This window comes from Botryllus schlosseri, chromosome 11 (genome assembly GCF_051294905.1).
Source record: "Botryllus schlosseri isolate E-star chromosome 11, Bs_hap1, whole genome shotgun sequence".
Lineage (NCBI taxonomy): Eukaryota > Metazoa > Chordata > Ascidiacea > Stolidobranchia > Styelidae > Botryllus > Botryllus schlosseri.
Genome location: NC_137246.1, coordinates 14,833,874 through 14,859,117, shown reverse-complemented (window position 1 = coordinate 14,859,117; position 25,244 = coordinate 14,833,874). Strand labels below are relative to the sequence as shown.

Below are 25,244 nucleotides of genomic sequence, written 5' to 3'. Positions count from 1 at the left end.
GAAGTTGTTGGCGCCTCCGCAAGGCCTGTATCGTCGGAAGTCTGGTCGCATGCACACTTGAGCTCCAGAGGAAGCGCATACAGATGGTGTGCCGGCACATACAGCTTGTCCGATGAGTCCGTGACAGTATGGAGTGCTTGGCGCATCGTAGTCGCAAACTTCAGCACTGAACGGTACCTCGACAGAGGTCACGTCGGAATCGTCGTCGCTATCTCCGCAAGTATGGTAGTTATTGACGATGGTCGATCCTCTTGCGCCGTGGCAAGGTACGCCTTGGTAGTATTGTCCCGCGCATGGCGTGGAAACAACGACCGATGGGTGACAGATGTCCCTGAATACTTGACCGCCATAGCATGGAGTGCCGTCGTAGTCACAGATAACGGTGGAAGGTTCGCAAACGCTGGTTGTTCCGTCCTCAGACTCGGTACGTACGTTGACGCTTCCGCAGACAGACAAGGTGTCGTGATCTCCGATGACTGGTCCGTCGAAACATGGAACGCTTGGAATGACGTAGCTGCATGGTGTGCCATCTACCTTGACATCAGAAGAGTGATCAAACGATACCGGTGTAGACACGTAATCACCGCCGTAGCAAGGTGCGTAGTCGTTGTTGAAAAGTCCGCATGGGAAGCCGAAGAAGTTGTTGGCGCCTCCGCAAGGCCTGTATCGTCGGAAGTCTGGTTGCATGCACACTTGAGCTCCAGAGGAAGCGCATACAGATGGTGTGCCGGCACATACAGCTTGTCCGATGAGTCCGTGACAGTATGGAGTGCTTGGCGCATCGTAGTCGCAAACTTCAGCACTGAACGGTACCTCGACAGAGGTCACGTCGGAATCGTCGTCGCTATCTCCGCAAGTATGGTAGTTATTGACGATGGTCGATCCTCTTGCGCCGTGGCAAGGTACGCCTCGGTAGTATTGTCCCGCGCATGGCGTGGAAACAACGACCGATGGGTGACAGATGTCCCTGAATACTTGACCGCCATAGCATGGAGTGCCGTCGTAGTCACAGATAACGGTGGAAGGTTCGCAAACGCTGGTTGTTCCGTCCTCAGACTCGGTACGTACGTTGACGCTTCCGCAGACAGACAAGGTGTCGTGATCTCCGATGACTGGTCCGTCGAAACATGGAACGCTTGGAATGACGTAGCTGCATGGTGTGCCATCTACCTTGACATCAGAAGAGTGATCAAACGATACCGGTGTAGACACGTAATCACCGCCGTAGCAAGGTGCGTAGTCGTTGTTGAAAAGTCCGCATGGGAAGCCGAAGAAGTTGTTGGCGCCTCCGCAAGGCCTGTATCGTCGGAAGTCTGGTTGCATGCACACTTGACCTCCAGAGGAAGCGCATACAGATGGTGTGCCGGCACATACAGCTTGTCCGATGAGTCCGTGACAGTATGGAGTGCTTGGCGCATCGTAGTCGCAAACTTCAGCACTGAACGGTACCTCGACAGAGGTCACGTCGGAATCGTCGTCGCTATCTCCGCAAGTATGGTAGTTATTGACGATGGTCGATCCTCTTGCGCCGTGGCAAGGTACGCCTTGGTAGTATTGTCCCGCGCATGGCGTGGAAACAACGACCGATGGGTGACAGATGTCCCTGAATACTTGACCGCCATAGCATGGAGTTCCGTCGTAGTCACAGATAACGGTGGAAGGTTCGCAAACGCTGGTTGTTCCGTCCTCAGACTCGGTACGTACGTTGACGCTTCCGCAGACAGACAAGGTGTCGTGATCTCCGATGACTGGTCCGTCGAAACATGGAACGCTTGGAATGACGTAGCTGCATGGTGTGCCATCTACCTTGACATCAGAAGAGTGATCAAACGATACCGGTGTAGACACGTAATCACCGCCGTAGCAAGGTGCGTAGTCGTTGTTGAAAAGTCCGCATGGGAAGCCGAAGAAGTTGTTGGCGCCTCCGCAAGGCCTGTATCGTCGGAAGTCTGGTCGCATGCACACTTGAGCTCCAGAGGAAGCGCATACAGATGGTGTGCCGGCACATACAGCTTGTCCGATGAGTCCGTGACAGTATGGAGTGCTTGGCGCATCGTAGTCGCAAACTTCAGCACTGAACGGTACCTCGACAGAGGTCACGTCGGAATCGTCGTCGCTATCTCCGCAAGTATGGTAGTTATTGACGATGGTCGATCCTCTTGCGCCGTGGCAAGGTACGCCTTGGTAGTATTGTCCCGCGCATGGCGTGGAAACAACGACCGATGGGTGACAGATGTCCCTGAATACTTGACCGCCATAGCATGGAGTGCCGTCGTAGTCACAGATAACGGTGGAAGGTTCGCAAACGCTGGTTGTTCCGTCCTCAGACTCGGTACGTACGTTGACGCTTCCGCAGACAGACAAGGTGTCGTGATCTCCGATGACTGGTCCGTCGAAACATGGAACGCTTGGAATGACGTAGCTGCATGGTGTGCCATCTACCTTGACATCAGAAGAGTGATCAAACGATACCGGTGTAGACACGTAATCACCGCCGTAGCAAGGTGCGTAGTCGTTGTTGAAAAGTCCGCATGGGAAGCCGAAGAAGTTGTTGGCGCCTCCGCAAGGCCTGTATCGTCGGAAGTCTGGTTGCATGCACACTTGAGCTCCAGAGGAAGCGCATACGGATGGTGTGCCGGCACATACAGCTTGTCCGATGAGTCCGTGACAGTATGGAGTGCTTGGCGCATCGTAGTCGCAAACTTCAGCACTGAACGGTACCTCGACAGAGGTCACGTCGGAATCGTCGTCGCTATCTCCGCAAGTATGGTAGTTATTGACGATGGTCGATCCTCTTGCGCCGTGGCAAGGTACGCCTTGGTAGTATTGTCCCGCGCATGGCGTGGAAACAACGACCGATGGGTGACAGATGTCCCTGAATACTTGACCGCCATAGCATGGAGTGCCGTCGTAGTCACAGATAACGGTGGAAGGTTCGCAAACGCTGGTTGTTCCGTCCTCAGACTCGGTACGTACGTTGACGCTTCCGCAGACAGACAAGGTGTCGTGATCTCCGATGACTGGTCCGTCGAAACATGGAACGCTTGGAATGACGTAGCTGCATGGTGTGCCATCTACCTTGACATCAGAAGAGTGATCAAACGATACCGGTGTAGACACGTAATCACCGCCGTAGCAAGGTGCGTAGTCGTTGTTGAAAAGTCCGCATGGGAAGCCGAAGAAGTTGTTGGCGCCTCCGCAAGGCCTGTATCGTCGGAAGTCTGGTTGCATGCACACTTGAGCTCCAGAGGAAGCGCATACAGATGGTGTGCCGGCACATACAGCTTGTCCGATGAGTCCGTGACAGTATGGAGTGCTTGGCGCATCGTAGTCGCAAACTTCAGCACTGAACGGTACCTCGACAGAGGTCACGTCGGAATCGTCGTCGCTATCTCCGCAAGTATGGTAGTTATTGACGATGGTCGATCCTCTTGCGCCGTGGCAAGGTACGCCTTGGTAGTATTGTCCCGCGCATGGCGTGGAAACAACGACCGATGGGTGACAGATGTCCCTGAATACTTGACCGCCATAGCATGGAGTTCCGTCGTAGTCACAGATAACGGTGGAAGGTTCGCAAACGCTGGTTGTTCCGTCCTCAGACTCGGTACGTACGTTAACGCTTCCGCAGACAGACAAGGTGTCGTGATCTCCGATGACTGGTCCGTCGAAACATGGAACGCTTGGAATGACGTAGCTGCATGGTGTGCCATCTACCTTGACATCAGAAGAGTGATCAAACGATACCGGTGTAGACACGTAATCACCGCCGTAGCAAGGTGCGTAGTCGTTGTTGAAAAGTCCGCATGGGAAGCCGAAGAAGTTGTTGGCGCCTCCGCAAGGCCTGTATCGTCGGAAGTCTGGTCGCATGCACACTTGAGCTCCAGAGGAAGCGCATACAGATGGTGTGCCGGCACATACAGCTTGTCCGATGAGTCCGTGACAGTATGGAGTGCTTGGCGCATCGTAGTCGCAAACTTCAGCACTGAACGGTACCTCGACAGAGGTCACGTCGGAATCGTCGTCGCTATCTCCGCAAGTATGGTAGTTATTGACGATGGTCGATCCTCTTGCGCCGTGGCAAGGTACGCCTCGGTAGTATTGTCCCGCGCATGGCGTGGAAACAACGACCGATGGGTGACAGATGTCCCTGAATACTTGACCGCCATAGCATGGAGTGCCGTCATAGTTGCAGATTACTTGGTTCGGTTCACAAACGGTGGTTGTTCCATCGTCGGATTTGGTACATACATTGACGCTTCCGCAGACAGACAAGATGTCGTGATCTTTGATGACTGAATCGTCGAAGCATGAGAAGCTTGGAGTGACAAAGCTGCATGGTGCGACATCTACCCTTACATCGTTTGAGTGATCAAACGATACTGGTGTAGATGCATAGTCAGCCCCGTAGCATGACGCGTAGTTATTGTTGAAATTTCCACATGGGAAACCAAATGTAAATCTTCCCCTCCTACATGGTTGATGCGGAGAATATAAATCTAATTCTGGAATGTAATCTTCGGACACACAAGATGTGATATCGATCGTATTGTCTGATACTATAGCAGGTACACCGACACAATCGATTGAATGTTTCTGCGGAGATTCATCTTTTGATTTTACAGTAATTGAATGAGCAATATGCAACTCCTCTTTTTTCTTTTTTTCCTCTTCTTCACGTGCCTCTTTGGTGATTATTTCTTTTTCTTCATAATTGATGGCTTGCGCAGTGTAGCATTCATATGATGTTGTATCCACAATTTCGATTTCATTGTCAACTTTCATTGGTAAGAGTTCCAGCTCTTGTTTGCACGAATGGATAATTGACGTCTTCAGAGTGTTATGCCAGCATGTGTATTTCGTACATGTCGTTCGACAATCCCAGCTGTCACCTGGCTGTAATGGTAGTTTTATTGAACCTGTTATATCGTATTTACTGGAGATTGACAATAAACATCTACGATTGTTATCACTAGAATGATTCTTTTTAACATATCAAAATTTTGTTAAAATTGTAGAAAAGTCAAAGTTTTTTCACGAACTGTATTTTGTTGTTGTCATAGAGGTTGCACTGTCGGTAAACTCATGCTTTGACGTTTTACACCTTGTAGCCTACTTTATAGGCCTACTGTCAGGGGGCCTATTGTCTACACTCTACACATTGTGAATAATTAACGATCGAATGAATGAAATAGGTGACATGGCGTAATGATCAAACCACTTAAATAAGAGTGATATTTTTAGTACATCAGAAGTTTTTGCATTAGGCCGTTTTTAGATTATTAGAAGTTTATGCCGATATCTCAACTGTGAATCTCAAATTTGACTGCGTGGTGGACATTGTTTCTTAAAGCACACTGGTTCTCTTTGAATGCGCGGATTACGAGATGTTAACAAAACTCAGCTTTGGGTTGCGGTCTAAATGGTGATATGTTGACAACATTGTTGGTATGAAGCAACAGGTGTTTTACTAGTAATCACGCAGTATACACTGAACTTTAAAGCTGCCAGCAAACAATTGCTGCTGTTGAAGATTTATGCTGCATTCTTGTCAAGCTACTTCATAAGGACAGACAGTTCCAACAAGAATTGCATTAAAGGACTACAATTCTAACATTATATGCAACAAAGCTTAATTTAAATACTTGATGGCAAAATGTTGTGGAAATATCTCAAACATTTCTTTTTAGAGCAAAATCTACCGTTTTAGGTCATAAGTAATCGCCCTCACAGTCATCACTTTACTCCTCATCTTTTATCCCTCTCACTGCACACTACCCTCCTACCATTCAATCACCCTTCCTACTTCTCATTGCATGCATGTGGGAATTATTATTTCATTCTATCACTTTCAATACTTTTTTAATTTCATTCGTAGATAACTGATATAGTTATTGATATTTTTGATCACTTAGCGAGTTCTCTTCTCACCAAGTCCTAGGTCCTTCATGTTTGTTGTTGCCACATGAATTACATAATATTACGGTTGGTCCTATAATTTTCGGTTGTTGAATCCGAATTCTGCTTGTAGATGTTATTACTCTATATGAGATTGGAAAACATTTACCAAAAAAGGGCGTACAATTATATTAGGAAATTCATTATTGTGACTGTCTATTCACCTATCTTTATCCTTTTTCGCAAAAGTGATTTTTCCCGATAACAGATTTCAAATATGAATATTAGAATCAAATTACTGAATACATATCATCACAGTCATATCATGGGGAAGTTTATATATCATTTATTATAATCAAAATGTATGCCAGTCCCTGTATTATTAGATGGTGTTTGATGACATGGTATCACATCTGGTTATCTTAAACCAGGGGTCTCAAACGCAAATGTGCTTGTGATCCAATTTCCTAGTTTTTGATTACGCCACGGGCAACAGCATCAATATTAGAGGTATTCAATGTGTTGTACGGGTCATGTTTTATCACCGTGAATAGACAATGTGATGTAATAACAGATGTTCCTCCGCATTGTAGCGTTTGAAAGTGATGTGATACTGAAGTGTGATGAGTAGTTTCATGTTTTCGGAAAAATTGTAGAGTAAATTTAAAGTTTCCAAATCTAAAAAATATATGTGACAATCAAAATATTGTCAAAAACTTGAAAACACAAATTTTCTTCTTGGGCCGTTGGAGAATTCTGTCTCAAAGCAATGTTATAGTGGTGCTGCCCAAATTTATACTCCACAAGTCATTAGTTGCTGTGGGTTGTGCATTAATTTATTTTCTAAAATGATTTGCAGAGCAAGAAAGGTTGAAATAGTCCTGCAGTATAATATGTTCAATGTACACACACGAAATTCCGATGAGCACCACATTTAAAAAGCAAGCAACGAACGTACTGCCCGGGTTTGCAGTTTCTTTACTCATGGTGTTTACCCTATAGATACTAAAGGTATGAGCTCCAACCTCATTTTTGTCTTGATTTGGAGATGATATTATACACATACATAGCATAGCCTATAAATGACAAATACATGTACACATTTTTTTATGATTCCAAATGAGTTCCGGACTTAGTGTATACCCTTCTCCACTTTCATATATTACCTAATTCATACTCATAAAACCTATGTATAAAGCAAGTGATGTGGTCGTAGGGCACTTACTGCTAAGACGTTTCCATTTGGAAGAATACATGTGCAGTCATCGATAGGAACACATGTTGTTTCGTTCCTCAGGCGTTGGCCATTAGGACATGATTTGATAGTTTCACCGCAAGTTAAACAGCATTCATCTGCTTTTCCGTGGATACACTGATAAGTTGCTGCACTCCAGCTGTGACAAAGTTGGTCACAGCGATAGCCACACATATCTCGCATTTCCACGGGACAACTTTCTGAAATTTTATGCCAGTGTCAAAAAGGAAAATGTGATTTCAGCTTCAATATCTCACCAATTGCGATGTCTATCTCTAAAGAGCATTGTTCCTCAGAAGGCTTAAGTCGGAACGGATTATATTTCTTCGACTCTATTGCTGGTGCTTTCCAATATTTTATCGTACAAGGCATTTCTGGTGGTTCCATTCGTACAGGACACGGTAATCCGAGGCAGTGCACTTCATGTCCCATGCAATAACTAAATGAATAGTGGGAACATCAATTTTCTTTGTGTTGTTTGTAAATTTGATAATGATATGGAAATATTATTAACTTACCAGCTCTTGCATTCATCTGACATGCTCCATATTTTGTCGCCTTCTCCATAGGCAACACCGGCAATGACTGTGCATATACAATTCAAGCTATCAACACAGCATTTCTCTTCTCGGTCATATATAAGATCCCCTTTACAGGCACAACCTTCAACACAGGAATCCTGGCATTCCGCTTTTACCTGATAAATTAATAATCCAAATAGCCTTTTTTTCACCAAACACTTCAACACGAGTTAAATAGCTTACCTTTGAGGCAATGTGATAGTTCTCGCATGTAATTGGGCAAGCCGACTCACAAGGATCATACTTCCTATAACCTTCACACTGCATGGGACACATGTCCTGCGTTCTCCAGTAGACATGCACGCCTTTCCTGTTGCACTCATTAGCATAAGCAGCAACGGCTGTGCAAAAGCAATCACAATCCCCGCCACTATCACATCCGCATGCATCAAAAACACATCTTTGATAGTATGGTTCTGGGAGCACATGGGAGTGGCAATCTTTGAATGTGTTTTTGATAACAGCACATCTCGCTTCTGCCCATGCTCTCCTGTGAGGATTGGAAGCGCACATATCGGTATTGGATAAATCTTGTCCCGCATCACATGTCTCCGTCTGCCATGATGCAATTATCTCAGTCTTATCACTTGTTGGAGCATTATCTGAAATCAGCCATTATGTATGATATTATCATTATTACAGTGAACAAATTAATTTTTGTACCTTTGTGCGCCAAATCATTTCCAGAATTATTGTCAAAGTCCCCACATAAACCACGGACTTTACCGCTGTGTTCCGGTTGCAACTTGACAATGACGTGAGTACCTTTGTCCCATTGTATCGTAATTCCGATATTGGTATCGATGAAAATATATAAACCAGCATATCTTGTTGAAAAGGCTGAGCCTTTTGTCACTGTAACTGGTTTGCCTTTTGCCAAAATTAAACTGTCTTCTTCGGGTGTTCCCGGGTTAATTCTCATAGTAATGCATTTACTGAAAAGAAATTATATATAAATATCAGTACAGAAGTATATGCCATGTCAATTCAGAAATTACATCTTAAAAAAAGGTTCATTTGCTAAAATCAATCTGCTGATAACAGTGTAAAATCACTCACACTTCTCTCATTGCAACTAATATAGTCAGGTAATCACTTACCCACAAGCGATACCCATAGTACCACAAGGAATATTCTCAACAGTGATATCGAAAGGTTTGGGGTTGTCTTCAGTGCTCTCTGTCAAGGTGTATACACAATCCTGGCAAAAAAATAAAAACATTAAGGGCAATATGTCGTAATCACCCATTGGATATTTCTCACTTGAGAGATCATGTAGTTGAGTCCGTCATACGTAGTGACATGACTTGGACCATACATTCGGCATTGGGATGAACACTGTTCTTCCGTACATTCCCACATCCCCCCTTTGCAGTTACACGTGTTACAGTCTTTTCTCATCGTTTCTCCCTCGCGATAGCTCTTTCCACCGTACACACATGGACAGTTTTCTGGCTCCACGCAAGTACCACTGACCTCATCCAAGACGTATCCTACAAACCAATTATTTCAGCAATATTGAAATGAAGGCTTGATTGAATTATATTTAACCTTCAACACATTGACATCCAGACATGCAATGTTCTGGTTTGACTGGCTCTTCGTACGGCAAATGCATGGCAAAGCATGTAGTTTGTTTGTCCCATTTACATAGCACAAATTCCTGAAGATGTAGTCAGTTATTATACTATCTTTGATTATTCTGACAACTTTCAGTTACCTCATTGTCGCCACACGTATCATTTACTGGACAGTAATTATCAGTGCACTCCCAGGCACCCCGGAAACATTCGCAGACATTGCAATCCTGTAGAAAATCGGAAATCGGTGATATGTTAATAGCTTAATACATCGTTGATGCATAATTACGAGATCTTGAAACAAAAGAAATTGTGCTGGCCAATAAAAGGCCTACTTACCAGCATCCTTGATTCTCCAGGCAAGTACTTCACATCATCAAAATAGCAAGGGCAGTCAGAAACAGGAACACAAGTTTCGTCATAGCCACGGACGTAACCTTCTTCACATGTGCACCCGGGCACACATTCTTCATTGCACGGAATTTCGTTGGCGATTGCTCCACAAGAAGCAAAACATGACCTTGCACATTCAGCCCATACTTCATTTGCGGGGCATACTTCTTCCTGTGTGGCAAAAATGTTTGTCATTGCCAAATCTTGTTACAGCCTAATTACAATTTGAATCTTACTTCGCAAGTGCTGGTTGATCTCCAGTCAAGTACTACTCCGTGTTTCGCACATTCAAGGGAATATGTAGAGAACACGTCGCAAGAGATGGTATTCATTGGCATGTTGCAATAATCGTAGAGACACGATTCATAGTATGGCTGAAATCAAATTGGGTCAGGCATTTTGCATTATTCATTTGTATATAACAATTCAATAATTTTCGAAAGATGTAATTCATGTCGATCAAACTAGCTAGCAATCCAACATAAATTTTTATAGCGCTTTTCTGTCACTAAAATTGAAACTAAAACAGTTTAGGCGTCACTTTCTAAAATGTTCTTGTTCATGTTCAATGATCATGTAGATAAAATAATTAAAACAATGGTATTTCATGTGTAAGAGCCAAGAGGTAATCTTTTTGTGGCTGTACGTTGGCTAATTTTATTCAACTACAATCAGGGATACTTATATCCTCACATGCTTTTGTACAATCATCTGAGTTTTATGACTTTAAGAGCACTGAGATACTTGATACCTGATAATCCACGACATCATGACAAGCAAGGAATTCATAATCCCTCAGCCTTCCACACTCTTCTTTCGCCCTTCTCTTGTTGACAGCAAATGTATCGCAAGGATGTTCCAAGAGAGGATCAATTTTCGGAGCATCAACACAGACTCGTCTCTGAAATTGAATGATCACCGATTATTACAAAAATAAATATGAACAGACCGTAGAACTTGAGAATATTCTGAATAGTCTTCATTAAACTCAAGATTCCTGAGTTCTGACAAAGGTATCTCTCAATTTCCATTACAGAGTCATTAGTTTCTACTGTGAAAATACAAATCCATATCAGCCATTTGAGCGTGGTGCGGAAAAGAGCAGGGTATGCGTAAGTCATATTATTAGATGTTCTATACAAATTTTGGGCTAATTTTGTCTGAAGTGAAATGAAGAATACTATCATTTATAGATATAGGACTTGAGTGACCTCTGATATAATGCTAATTTCTATTTGGTGTTTTCAATTGATGATATAAAAAACAACAGAAGTAAAACTAAATATCTGAAGAAATTCCATGTATGTGCGACGTGCGTGTAAAATTCTATTTCCTTGTAACATGCTGGGCGTTCACTGATGCACTGACCTGCCAAAGGCTGGCAAACTCGTAAACATCTTCGTGTGTTACGCCGTCTGGAGCCCAGAAGTCATCATCTTGGTTCGAGTTGAAGTTACCGCACAAACCAGCCATCTTTCCCGCCATGTTGCTTCGAGCTCTGATAAATATCTGGAGTTTCTTGTCCCACAAAATAGTCATTCCATTCCAGATTGTAACCTGAAATTGTTCACAAAAAGAGAAGATTTAACACAAAGTGCGTGGGGCGAAACCAGATATGCAAAGCACGTCTATAGGCTAATGACAGCAGTATCAAGAAAACTATTTCCCCGAGTTAATTGCAATTATTCAATCAAATGAACAAATTACCTTCTGGTATTTGCTTGTAACATCTTCAACAGCAATGTTATCTTTAACGAATGGAAGAGATACTTCTTTATCGCCGAATTTGACCATGCCGCCAGATTTGAGTTCCATTGTGTGACCGTCAACCTTCACAATGAGGTTTCTCGTGCATACTTGCCATTTTTTGTGACCGTTGACGTTATTTCTGAAGAGTGTATAATCTATTTTTTAAAGTGCCCGATACATTATATTGAAATTATTCTTACGTGCATTTTTTGTTTTCCACAGAAATTTCAAATGGAATATTTTCCATTTCTGAAGAACGGGCAAGGATGTATGAGCAATCGGAGTCCACTCTCATATTATAACTCGCTCCGTCAAATGTTTGATAGTGTCTGTCACCATATGTCCGACAAACTCCGTCGCACACGTTCCTTGTGCAAATCCATTTGCCACGTGAGCAAACACATTGATTGCAGTCACGGCGTATTTTGCTTTTCGGTGCGTACGCCTTTGTATTATGACAACAACAAACAATAAATTATTGTGAATAAATGAATTTGATCATTTTTGTTGTGAGTACATACTTTGTTACCAAACATGCAAGGACAGTCACTTTTTTCTAAGCATTGTCCATCTTGCAAGTAAGTGTCAGCTGGGCAGTGACAACCATCGATACAATGATGATCTTCACAATTGTATTCCAAACCGGAACACGTTTTTGGACATGAAGTTCCACAGTTGTCGAACACCATACCTGAATAATAATTCATCTATTTCAGTATTACGACTTTGGAATGTAGGCTATAGGTAGTATGCAAATAGAAGGGACAATGTGTGAACTTATTAAACGTTAAATCAGTTGTGAACCAATTTTCTTAGTATTGCATGCTGATGTGCAGTACATAAAATAGTAAATGAATAAAGGAAAGTCTCTTACCGAATGGGCAACTGACTTCACATCGCCCCGGTTCTCTCCAGTTAATGTGGATGCCTCGTTTGGTGCATTCTCTGAAGTATGCTGCCATTGAGTTGCAAACAGCCGATCTATCTCCTCCATAGAAGCAGGAATCCTCTTTGCAAGCTTCAAAGTATGGATTCGGGTCCACGAACGCTTTGCATTCAGTTTCCATGATGTAACTGCACCTTTCAATTGCCCGGCCTAAATATTCGATGTTGAAAGTGAACAATCACATCCTATCAGTGTTCTCGATTTCATTCAATCATATATTTAATGTGTTTACATCATTTCATGATTGCATCAGTAAAAAATATTGGAAACTGTTATAACAGCTAACTTACGAAATCTATCTAGTGTACACATAAATCATATGGAATGGTAGTGTAACTAAAACTAAGTTTTCAGGATTTCAGTGTCAAAAGAATGGAATGAGACAGTAATTTTTCATATGCATCATCAAGATGCTCTGAAGATGGAGAGGGGAAGGAGCTGATAGGTTATTGAGTAAAGCAGTCAGCTCTGCCATTTTCCTCATCCGGATGTGCTGAGCGCCTAGGGAGGAAGCAGTGCCTATGCCCTACCCATCGTGAAGTCGACGAGCCACCAATAACCTGGCTTATTCATAAATTTAAACAGTACTAGATGCAAATTATGATCATACCAGTCAACAACTTTTCTGTGAACGTAGCAGACGGTCCCCATTGGCAATATGGTTGTATCCCTTTAGACACACATACAGCAGATGTTATCCAAGCTTGGGTAAAAGTGTTGAGATTATCAACAACCTCAACTTCATCACCATTGAGTACCGAAAAGTCGTCATCACGTTGTCTATTTTTGAATACATATCATACTATATAATAGGAGTTAACAAAAATGTAATTCTGTCAATATTACCCGTTGAAGGTTCCACAAAGACCTACGACTTTATCGTACATCTCATCATTGACTTTGACCCAAATTTGCTCAGCGCCATCCCATTTTACCATCAAATCACTGTTATAGTCCTGAAATATGTGTCAAATTATTGATTTCTTGAAATCAATATCTGCATGGTGTAAAATTCAAGAATGTAAATCAGACTACCAATAACAGATGGTGACAGTCAGTAATTAGGCACTTCTACTTGAAGAGGTTATTCAAATAGATTAGAACTACCCGTGCTCTTGCGGTTGTCAAATTACTTTTACTTTATATTCAGCAGATTTCGTTTTCAAAGATCATATCGTCTATCTTTTGCTGTCGTAGAAGTCGTGAGAGTATTTTCCTCATTTCTTTATACTTCCATTTCAGCAACTTCGGTGAATAGCTACATATAGACTATATTACCTTGACTATGATGTATTCTGCAGTTCTGGTCACGGAAAGTCCATAAATGTTTTCAGGAAGTATGAGTTTGTTGTCACCAATAAAGGCTGCAGGCTCTCCATCATCTTTTTTCAGCGTCAACTCTTCACCCCCATAAATGATGATCACTTCTCTATAATATTAATATGTGGTTATATTTTTCTTCGGGCAAGAAGAATGAACGAAATCATCCATATGGCATGTGGCATGGATAGTCACGCATAATTTACTAAACATGTGTGATTAAACAGAATACTTATTGTGAATTTGAATCAGCATAATCTTAATGGCTAGCAAAACGCAATGCACTGCACAATGTATCTGTAGAATAGTTGGTCGCTCAGACAGTATGGGCCCAAACAATTTTTTTTTTTATAATTTGTTCACTCTTTTAGGTTACTAAAATTACAAAGGCAAAATTTGACATGACAGACATCCAGATTTTGCTCGTAATATATATGCTTGGGTTGCATTTCCCCATAAAAAGTCATTGATGATAACAGAAGATGGATCTGGTCATAGAGTATTAGGACATAGAGACATTTATTTTTGATAATCATTGAACGTGACAATACTTGCCTTTCGTGCATCCTTCTTTATAAGATATCATATTATTTGAAGTGTTGAATGATGTTACTAATGTAGTATATTCTCACTTTTCAGAATAATCAGTAGGTTTCGTCAGCCATCGTCAATTACTACTTTGACGACCACTGATGTATAATCACCGCCTATCTGTTATAAAATTATTTCGCAAAAGAATAATATGAATTCCATGAATATGAACTGCTTATTTTCTAACAACTACCTACTCCATCGTTAGATTTTTTCAACTAGAAAGTATTATCCGGATGGATGCGCATCACATTCATGAGTGAAATGGCCATGAAAACTGGGCCATGCAAACTATATATGACCTCCGAGAATTACATCGATTTCCATCGCAATTTGTCCTTTTGAATCAGTTGCAATGATAGATATTACAATATCTAATACTGGCAGCAGCGATTTATTATAATACTGCCACTGCAATATCTAGAATTATCATCATCGCGAAATAGAAATCGTGGCCAATTCGTACGGTACAGGTAAGAAACGGATTATAGAATATTGATATCGCTTTGCAATGACGGGTAGCCTACATAATTCGGTAATTGTTTCGTAAAGCCATTACCTAGGAGACAGACAATCGGCACGGCCATTATCGGAAATATTTGCACGTAGGAATGATACGCAGTGTACGCAGTTTTTATTGATAGCTAGTTATAGTTTGTGCCAGTTTGTTAACTCGTCAGATTAACACTAACTTTATGCGCCGAGATCAACCGGTTTCTTTAATCCTGGGTTGATAAATCCTGACGAACGCGATTATCGACTTCATTGCTAATCCAACTTTATTATCTCCGCCCTAAGTTACTGTCATGCCGGCGGTCAATATCACTCGCAAATTCCATGCGCCAGTATTATTTGTGACATACTGGAGCCGAATCCCGGCACCTGTTAATTGGCACGCTAATGATTGGTTCTCTGATTGCGCCGTTTATTTAGTTGCCTGACATAACGACTACTCGTGCTGTTAAGATGTCTCTTCTGTAATAAACGTTTATCGTTTACAGCTTTTGGTATGAGTTTTTAATGAATATATCACGTCCAGCTGATAGTCATTTCTATCTAGCATCTCATATTGGAGATATTTAGTTGTTATATCACATGAGAAAATGGATTTTGTGGCGAGGTTTCTCCTTCAATTCCTTCATTGGGACAGATTCGAAAAAAAAACTGAGGAATTTCTATTTCAAACAATTATTTACTAATTTGCTGTTTGACCTTGTTATCTCCAACATTTCATTTTTCCACAAACCCTAACAAAACATCTGTAAACAGCAATATGTTTTCATCAACAGGCTATTGGCAATTTAACAACTAAAATGACTTTGCACGACAGTCGGATATTTCATCTCAGATGACCATTTCAATGATGTGAGTCCTAAAGTTTTAGCTATTATGAAGCGAAACAGGCCCATGTTTTTCCTAATTAAAGATAAAATAAAAATCGGTTATCAATCATTTTCCAAATTGAGAGGCTTCGCAGACCCCCTGAAAATGCTTCACGGACCCCCAGGGGTCTGCGGACCCCCGGTTGAGAACCACTGTAATAGACTTTCGTCCCATGCAGAATTTCAATTACGGTAGTAGTATTGGATTGGGTATACATTAAAATCATTCCAAAAGACCTATTTACGTTGTTATAGTCTTGATAGATGTAGTATGACGACTGCTATTCATTCAGTCTGAGCGAAGGCGCTGACCTTTTTTCGCAATCAGCATCCCGAATTTACAGGTGGCTCACGGAATATTTTCAGATCGGAATTCGGGTCACGACCGTAAAAAGGTTGGTAACCCCTACCTTCAGAGATTATATTTTATAGAATTGCAGTACTGGTAGTGTTATCAGTCATTTTGCATCGTCGCAAAGATGCATCGTGAAATTTGAATGTAGTCCTCTTTGATTTACTATACTAAAGGTATGAGTAGAATATTTCGGCATAACTTATACTTCCCGGTTAGTAGCATACCTGAGTACTATGACCACCTCCGGTTTACACGCACAGTAACTTGGTACGTTACGTTTCACCCGATATCAGAAAGCTACTAACCTGGTGCATGACACTTTGGATCCGTCGCAATCAGGGTCGTTTTTAACGTGCACTTGGAATCGATCACCGGGAAAGTCTCTAGCCAGAAGGTACTGACAGTTTCCATTGAATCGGAAGATTGTCCCGTCGAATGTTTTGTAGTGATGCTGGCCCCATGTGAAACACATGCCTGTGAAGTCTGCGGGAGATTTCATGTTGGTGTAGATACCAGTGTAGTGTCCTTCTCCAACGTTATTCATCTAAAAAATGAAAGATACGGTACGGTACTGATCAAGGATACATTATATCATATTGCTGTCTTTTCTCTGTCCTTCTCGATTTCTGAGATGTGCATCTAATTTCTTATATTTATCGTATCTAGTTATATATATTACCATTACTACCAATCATGAAGATCAGTTGGTATCGAAATCGCATATCTTTTCTATGTTTAATCGAGTTAAACCCGTGTTGCTTGAACAGAGTTATTTGATGGTGAACGACGCAACTAATTACCATATCTGATGCACGTCTCTGTTAATCGGATGAAATAACAATAACATGAAATCTGTGTGTTTTGAATATACTATTTGATGAGTAACATAGCCTATATTTTTGTAAATAATGGTAGGTGGTATGGCCCAGCAGTTATGAGCACACGAATCTATTCCATGCGCATTTACAAGGCTTTCCCATAGCATTGTCGCATTGTTAACATGCTGACGCCAGTATGTTTTTGACGTTACATGACCCTATTTCTTTCATTGCTAGATATCCATCCATCATATTCGCAGATTCTTCTCTTTCTTTGTTTTGGTCAACCTTCGTTGCAGTTCCAGAAACACCCTGTTTTCATGTGTAGTTTGTGTCGGGTTGACCTTTGTAGTCTTTGCTGTCTAATCGCTTAAAACTCAAAGCGAAAAAAAGAGAACATTTGGGTGTCCTCGGAGGACATTTTACTTCTCTTGAAAAGAGTGGACAAATCTGCCTAACAGAGGACATATTGCACCCCTATTCACACATACATAGCCAAGCTTACCTCTTCTGCACTTTCTTCGCAGTCTGGTGAGTTGCCGCTCGGAAACCATTTCCCTCCAATGCATGTGTAGTAGCCTTCCTCCGGAATCGGCGATGAGAATCGGAATCCAGCTGGACAGTTTGGATAGCATCTTTGCTCTCCATCTGTCACATTGCAGGCCATGACGCCACCGGCGGGAAATCGCATGTTCGCGCATCTGTAAGTAAATATTAATAAATACCACGATACAATAACTATGGTTCAAGTATCTGCAGGGCAGTAAATGGTAGAACTGTAATCATCGGCACCGGCGTGTCGTGGAAACTACTGATCCAATTCACCCAATGTGAAATTTATCTTTCGCCGGTGAATCAGGATAGAATCGTCACACATGCAAGCGCAAAAGCGTGTGTTGGTCAGTTATATTTGGCAAGTGTATATCCTAATAGATGACTTGAAATCATACCTAAGGTCAGGTTTGTAATGACTAAAGTCATGATTCGACTCGACTCCGACTCGAGTCACGATTTTATCAAAATTCTGAAATAACTCGACTCGAGCCAATCTGTGTATGGACTGAAGTAATTGCGCATGACTCGAACCAAGTCATATGACTCGAGACTCACACGGTCAAGACCGACATTTCATTGTAATTTCGAAAAATAGTAAAATAACAATACGCTATTGGGATTTCGTCTATTGGTACTGGTCTTTGAAAATGCGACCAAAAACAATTAAAAGTGAGGAAAATTATATGCGAACCAGTCGATATCACCAAACAGAGTTACAAAAAGTGGATTTAACTTTAACTCTTAACTGAGCAGTCAACACAAAGACTTGGACTCGGACTCGAGTCATAATACCATCACTCGGATTTGACCCTCTGCAAGCTGACTTGGTGGTGAATTGAAAATGACTCGACTTGACTCGAGTCAAAACTATAAAAGTGAGATGGACTTGTGACTCGGGGTCTTCTGACTTGGTTACAACTGTGCATAAGGTATTTACCGTTCGGCTCCGTTGATGCAAGAAGGAAACTTGTTCAATTCCTTGAGTTGCGGACTCCACACCCCGGTTCGCTTGTCACACATGAACATGTGGGGACCGGTGCGGCGGTAGTCTGCATCACACTCGACGCTGCAAACTCGTGTCTTATCATCAATGTCGTCGCAGTACGTGAAACCATGTTCTGGCTCTGCGGCGTTACATGTCGAATCTGAAATGAATTTAACCGTGAGCCTATCTGTTAGTTTCTTCGGACACACGCACTCAGACCAGCATAGCGGCGATTAGAGCGTGCGTATTAGGATTCTTCAGATTTTACTGGTTATTCGACGGAATTGTTGGGTTGGCGAAATAAACGTTGCACACCAAATTTGGCTTAGTTCCAACCTGTTATGGAACAGTACGATATGATATTTCCAAACGCTTTTCTGGGTCATATTTACTGTGATGAAACAACTAATTAGGGCTACAATGAGGTGTGAATTGATACTTTCGTGGAAGCATTTCTTGCACTTAATATCTATTTCGCGTGAAGCACGGCGAGTATCCTGGACTTAAAAGTAGCCGAAAATTAGACTTACTTGAGTAAGTACTGCTAGTAGAAGAAAGTTACTTGTGTACTTCGAAAAAATGGAAGCACGTCTTCATTAGTGACCACTTCTTGTAACTGTACGCAAAAATTGGATACTATAATTGGAAATCGACAAAGATGAATCCCCTTTTTCAAGATTACAATGTAACCGATTACTAATTTCGATTAATCAGCATTGCAAATGCAATCCATACTAACAACCAGTAATCATATATTCTGTATTAAATACCCGTGATTCTCCACCTTTTTGACCTCGCAGACCGGTAAAACTTTATAAAAATGTTGCGAATAGGTGAACCTTCAAATATCAAAAATTTCCCTAAATCTGGCGACAATGCAATTCAAATGTCATATTGGAAATTTCATTTCGTGCTGTTTTTTCATAATATTATATATTGAACTTTCTATTATAGTTTCGGCAAGAAGCCAGCGAAGTCAGCCAATATCACTAACTTGATTGTGGTTTTTTGGTTCTGTTGAAAGAAATCCAACTTTGCTGTTTGCTAATGCCTAGTATCGCCTAATTGCACTGTCGGAATTTGATGAACTTTTTGTATAAGTCTCCGTAGATTTCACATATAAATTGTGAAACGAGTTGCAGACTACTATTAAACAATTTCGTGCAACGCTTACAGCATTGTGACATAAGCTTAAAGTACGAGACCTGTTATTATGACACTAGAGAGAAAAAATGTTACAAATTTCTATATCAATTTCCAATTCGAAGTTTTATTTGTCTAATTAATGGACAAGCGTCCAAATGTTTCCAGTTCGGAATTTAAATAAGAAATTCTAGTATATTTGGCGGACCGACAGGAAACTTACCACGGACCGGCACCGGTCTGCGGACAGGAGATTCAGAACCACTATTATATACTATAGTCAGGAGGTGGATCACTGGCGACAACTCAAGAAACGTTATCAATATATTGATGAAATACGCAGTAAAAAACACAGTAAAACTGCGGATTCAATCATCATTTTTCTAATATATTTAATCTTTATAGTTATAGTTGAAGTGACAGAAAGCCATTGGCCAGGGCGTTTTGAAATTTTGCCTGGATATGAGGCTGTTAGCATTGTGTGTCCCGAAGTTGAACCAAAAGAACATCGGTCAACCCATGAACAGGTCGCTGCTCACATATTCAAATTACAATTCTGTTCTGAAGATCCGGTTGCATAGACCACGATCGATCATGGCTAGGGTTGCATTTAAAACAAAAATCTATTTAAAACAAACATGTTTAAAACAAGGCCCTTGTTCAAAACATGTTTTTTTTTTTTTTTTTTTTTTTTTTTTTTCAATCCATGACGTCACGAATATTCAATTGTGACGTATGTCGTAGTGGATTGACATTGACAATGGAAAATTTAGGATAAATATAGCTCCTTTGACGCATTGCTGTTGAACCAAATATTTTGAGGGTTCCAACCATCCCATATCGACATACATAGGCTATATCGGGGGGTAATTGTTCGTATACGCTCATACAACATGTTTTTCGTAAAGTATTTACAGAACTGTGGCACAATTTTTCAACTTAAAAAACAACATTTTTTGAAGGCCTTTGTTTAAAACACTATTGAAAACATGTTTTGAACAAAGTGTTTTAAAACAACCTTTGTTTTAAATGCAACCCTAATCATGGCTATAGGACTGGGGCGGGCAACTTCTCCGGTTGGCGGGCCGGATTTCTGAATCGATACATTAAACGCGTATTTACCTACCTATACGAGGATCAATCGTATTTAATGCAAACTTTAAGTTTGAAGCGTAGAAATCAAAAAGGTATTCAATGCATTTAATAATGTAATGTATTTCAATAACTGTTGAAGACAATAATACAGCTGTGGTCGATCAAAGTCGTGAACAGGTTCTTTCTTTGAACTGTGGCTGCATGTCGCACACAAAGAAAACAAAGAATCAAAGAATAACTAAAAATCACTATTATTTGTGTCCGAAAAAAAGAATGAATAACCTGCAGTCAATGTAATTTGACATGCTGAGGAAGTAGTGGAGAATTGCTGCACACTGTGACCGCGGGCCATTTGGTGCGCCCCCTGGTGGGGATTTTTTTTCAAATTTGCCAAGATATCAATTCATTAGGGTTGCATATATGCGTAAATGCCGGTAATGCAAGCCTTTTCGTGTTGACGAACTTACGCGTAAGCTCCACTCTCGCACGTTACTAACACACGCACGCTAAATAACAACCTACGGTCACTATAATTTCACGTAATAAGCAAGTAGTAGGAGATTGCGGCAGACTGTGACCGTAGGCCACGTTATCATCTACGACCGCAAACTCTCTGCGGCCCGCTCAAAATCGCGTCGCGGGCCGTATGTTGCCGGCCCCGGCTACAGGAGTATCATTTTTATCGCGATCTATGTCATTGACCCAGTCCGTAACAATCGGCACAACCGATTTTCATCCCTAAAAACGAACAAAAATTTTGGCCACGGCCATTTCCTTCAGAACGCCACCGCAATGGAGCTGCAATTTACTGAAATTTCTACAAGACCAGCTGCCGCGGCTGCTTAACCCGTTACATGGTACGATATCTTCACCGTCGCACTTGCTCGACGCGATTAGACAGTCACGCAGAGAACGAATTTTAGATAGTTTTCAGCCGATGTTATGAAGGAAATGTGTCTAAGTTTCGTTCTCTGCGTGACTGCCTTATCGCGTCGAGCAAGTGGGACGATGAAAACATCGTGCCATGTAACGGGTTAAGCAGCCGCGGCAGCCGGTCTTGTAGAAATTTCAATAAATTGCAGCTCCATTACGGTGGCGTTCTGAAGGAAATGGCTGCGGCCAAAACTTTTTGTTCGTTTTTACCTTCAATTTGAGACCACATCATTTTTAGAGCGAGCGCAGTGCCCCTTTAAGTATTACCGTACTGTGGTCAGTGAATGGAATCAGATGTTGAATGCGTCTCTCGATCTAAGAAGTATGTCCAGCCCGGTTATAGTCAAATTACAGTCCGCATTTTAACGTATTTATTATTATTTATATCCAGATGTAGCGACCGGTCGGAAACACAGTACTTCTACTTTTTCGGAGTACTCAACTAGGTTTTGCTTTCTTGCACTAGTCACTCAAGTGTTTATGATCTTAGACTTCCCAATTTTCAAAACTAGGCCAAGAATACTTGCTTTATAATTACTTCGAAACTGCTACTTTTATTTGTAATTGAATATCATGGACGACTACTTTATCCACCTATGTACATTAGGGCTGTTCAAAAATAACTTTTTTCCCGGATTCCAGCCATTCACTGATTAAATTGTCAGGTTACCCTAAAAAACGCTGCACACCAAATTTGGTTCAATTCTAACAAGTATATAACTCCGGAGATCCAATTAAAATTTTGAATTTATTAGGGAAATCTAAAAAAAAAATCAAATTTTTCTGCCAGCCCCATGAAATTGTTGAGCTGTCTTCGAAGACGATGCAAAACAAATTTAAGTCAATTTCGACCAGTAGAAGCGGAGTTATGTGAGTTTTTCGATGATAATCCCCGTATTATCCTTGATCGGTGGATAATCCAAGATTTATCAACGAAAAACTCACATAACTCCGCTTCTACTGGTCGGAATTGAGTCAAATTTGTTTTATATCGTCTTGAAGACAGTTCAACAATTTCATGGGGTTGGCAGAAAAAATTGTTTTTTTTTTAATTTTCCGTAATAAATTAAAAATTTTAATTAGATCTGCGGAGTCCTATACCTGTTAGAATTGAACCAAGTTTGGTGTGCAGCGTTTTTATGGTAACCTGACAATTTAATAAGTGAATAGCTGGAATCCGAAAAAAAGTTATTTTTGAATAGCCCTAATGTACATATGATACTGATATCTAACGATTCATGGTATGATTGTTTGTTGTGTCGTATGTGTTGTGCTGAAACATGCATATTCAATATTCGATTTTTATTAAATAACTATTAATAAGTGTACATGCCTCTTGTTAACATGTTCAATTGATCATCCATTTTATTACCATATTTGTAATGCAGGGTTGCAGTTTTAATGATGGACTTCACCAAGTCGTTTGGACTCTTTCCATTCTTTTTCTTCTGCCGCAATTCTTGCGGCATTTTGAATTGATGAATGTTGTTAATAAATATGATAATGATTCTAATCACATCAGCGTGGTAACAAAAGAAGTTCCAGGTATCAAACACTTACCGACACAAAGTGGGAGAGTATCACTTGTCCACTCTCCACTCGTCATATTACAGCTGAAATCGAACTCTTGTCCTGGTTGCAAATCTTCAAACCGGTATCCGTTTGCACATGTCGCTAGACATTTTCTGATAGAATAATAAAGACAAAAATTACTTCGAAATTCATTCAGCCAGCTGATCATGACAGTAACTCACATCGAATCTCCATTAGAATTACACTCGATGGTGCTGGTGTCTGGTGCGCTGATGCTGGGGCAATGGCCTAAGTCGAGTTCCTCTGAAATGGTATAATGCATTCCGGATTTAAATTTGCATGGACTATATATATATATTATATTCGATTATTTGATTGTTGCTGTGCGTGGTGAATTCAGGATGACATTTGGAAATTCTTTCCTTATTTCTATGGGACAAATCAATGCTTCAATAAATTACAGATTTTGTGGCGCAAATCGAGATTGCAGATGGACAAAACTCCCGCATGCAGCTCGAAAATATGACGAAGCGGCAAATATTAAAATGCAGACATTCTAGCGGTCGATGAATAAACAGTAAAAATATTGGTATCAAAGCGATCGGTTTTGCATCGAGTTATTTAAAAAAGACTGTAGCCTAACCTAATGTCACTGTGAGAAAACATGTAATACCGCGCGCTGTAATCTGACACACTTACCGAGTTTACAGGCTTGACCTCTGCAAAATGACGTTCAGTTAATTTTGAAACGGTTGCAATTAATATGAAAAACACTCACCCAAGCTTTGCAGCGAATGCTGTCCAGACACACAGCAGAAAGACTGTGGTAGACATCGCTCTAAACGAATCTCCGCGAAAATAATAACCTCAAGATTTGTAGTTGGCTTTTCGTTCAGCCAAGTAGAAACTTTATTTTGCACGCGCTTGTCGTGCCGTATTTGGCTGTGCAGAGATCCCGTGCCTTATATAGAGTCGAAAATCCGGGACAGCAGGAAGGTGAAGTATCCCGGATACAAGTGAAAGTGTCGTTGAAAATTTTAAATGGACCAAAGATGAGACACACTTCACTCGGTTTTTGGCAGTAACTTTCAACTGGTATTGACCGATTCGTGACATTATCCGGATACGAGTCATCTGCGCAGGCAATTAAACTGACACTTGATGTTGAGGTCCTGTTGGGTGAGAGGACAAAAATGTCACTCACGATCTATGACGGTTAATATTTCATTTCAACTTTCGCTTAGCCAATCGATATGTCCTTCTCCGTGAGGGCACTTGCCCGTAAATAGTTCGTGGAGAGTCTGCGCTGAACAAACAATACGATTGATTTTGTTGCAGAGAGCGACTTAATTGCCATTCGCAATGACTTTGTTTGTTGCAAACATATTTCGCAACCTGTCTTTTGTAATCGTGTCCTCAGTTTTCGAGTACTTTTACGTTCCCGTTCAAGTTCATTCAGCGTCTGCGCATAATCTATTCTATTCGATTCTATTTCATTCTGTTGTTACCGCGCACAACATTTCCGCCCAAGCCGCGACTGTCCTATAATTACGTATAAGTTAAATCTCACCAAGTATCTATGTGACCACCAATGCCAATAAATGCTTAGGTTATATGTTAATATATGGTCGGTATAAGTAGCGATAAACCGTTCCCGATCATGGAATAATTTGACCAAATAAAGCCTTCAAAGCACATCACGGTCCGTTGGCCCACAGCATCTTAACGATCCCATTTGCGGACGTACAGCTTTCCATCCAGCCCCAAAACACACAACAGGTGAAATGTAGGTCAAAGAAAATCAAGCATGTGGACGTGCCAGGAATAAACAACTGACGAACGGTTTTTCTGGCACCCGCATGGCCGAATGATCATTTTTATACGCAAATGCTAATAACGATCGAGCAAAATCGATATCAGCATTACAAAAACAATATATAGTTTCTGAATCACATCTATTTAGGTCACCATTAATCTTTCTGCGTTCGTCGCGAGCATGTATTTTGAGGAGGACGGCAGTCTATTTTCGTCTGCACTATCGACGTGCTCAAACCATGGAGACTACTAGACATACGTGTCTAGTAACAAAGTTGTTCTACTTTTTCGAAGTGAATTTGTCTATTTCCACTATTACT

General features: G+C 41.2%; 1 protein-coding gene across 1 annotated transcript in view; it reads right to left on the bottom strand.

Annotated features, from left to right (window-relative positions):
• Positions 1-24,963, bottom strand: part of LOC145449914 (uncharacterized) — a 90,760-nt gene extending 65,797 nt beyond the window's left edge. The window contains exons 1-28 of the mRNA XM_080328352.1: positions 23,888-24,963; positions 23,809-23,828; positions 23,331-23,412; positions 23,137-23,261; positions 18,358-18,565; positions 17,371-17,566; positions 16,353-16,591; positions 13,678-13,828; positions 13,246-13,355; positions 13,010-13,179; positions 12,328-12,549; positions 11,975-12,144; positions 11,654-11,898; positions 11,412-11,592; positions 11,073-11,261; positions 10,456-10,605; positions 9,941-10,078; positions 9,651-9,875; positions 9,452-9,538; positions 9,283-9,394; positions 8,995-9,224; positions 8,832-8,932; positions 8,395-8,666; positions 7,915-8,333; positions 7,669-7,847; positions 7,408-7,589; positions 7,121-7,350; positions 3,079-4,893 (exon numbers count right to left, since the gene is read on the bottom strand). Of these exons, the coding sequence (XP_080184478.1) occupies positions 3,079-4,893; positions 7,121-7,350; positions 7,408-7,589; positions 7,669-7,847; positions 7,915-8,333; positions 8,395-8,666; positions 8,832-8,932; positions 8,995-9,224; positions 9,283-9,394; positions 9,452-9,538; positions 9,651-9,875; positions 9,941-10,078; positions 10,456-10,605; positions 11,073-11,261; positions 11,412-11,592; positions 11,654-11,898; positions 11,975-12,144; positions 12,328-12,549; positions 13,010-13,179; positions 13,246-13,355; positions 13,678-13,828; positions 16,353-16,591; positions 17,371-17,566; positions 18,358-18,565; positions 23,137-23,261; positions 23,331-23,412; positions 23,809-23,828; positions 23,888-23,943 (6,504 nt within the window). The 5' untranslated portion in view covers positions 23,944-24,963. The remainder of the gene's footprint in view (positions 1-3,078; positions 4,894-7,120; positions 7,351-7,407; positions 7,590-7,668; positions 7,848-7,914; positions 8,334-8,394; positions 8,667-8,831; positions 8,933-8,994; positions 9,225-9,282; positions 9,395-9,451; positions 9,539-9,650; positions 9,876-9,940; positions 10,079-10,455; positions 10,606-11,072; positions 11,262-11,411; positions 11,593-11,653; positions 11,899-11,974; positions 12,145-12,327; positions 12,550-13,009; positions 13,180-13,245; positions 13,356-13,677; positions 13,829-16,352; positions 16,592-17,370; positions 17,567-18,357; positions 18,566-23,136; positions 23,262-23,330; positions 23,413-23,808; positions 23,829-23,887) is intronic.
• Between the last annotated feature and the right edge of the window lie 281 nt (positions 24,964-25,244).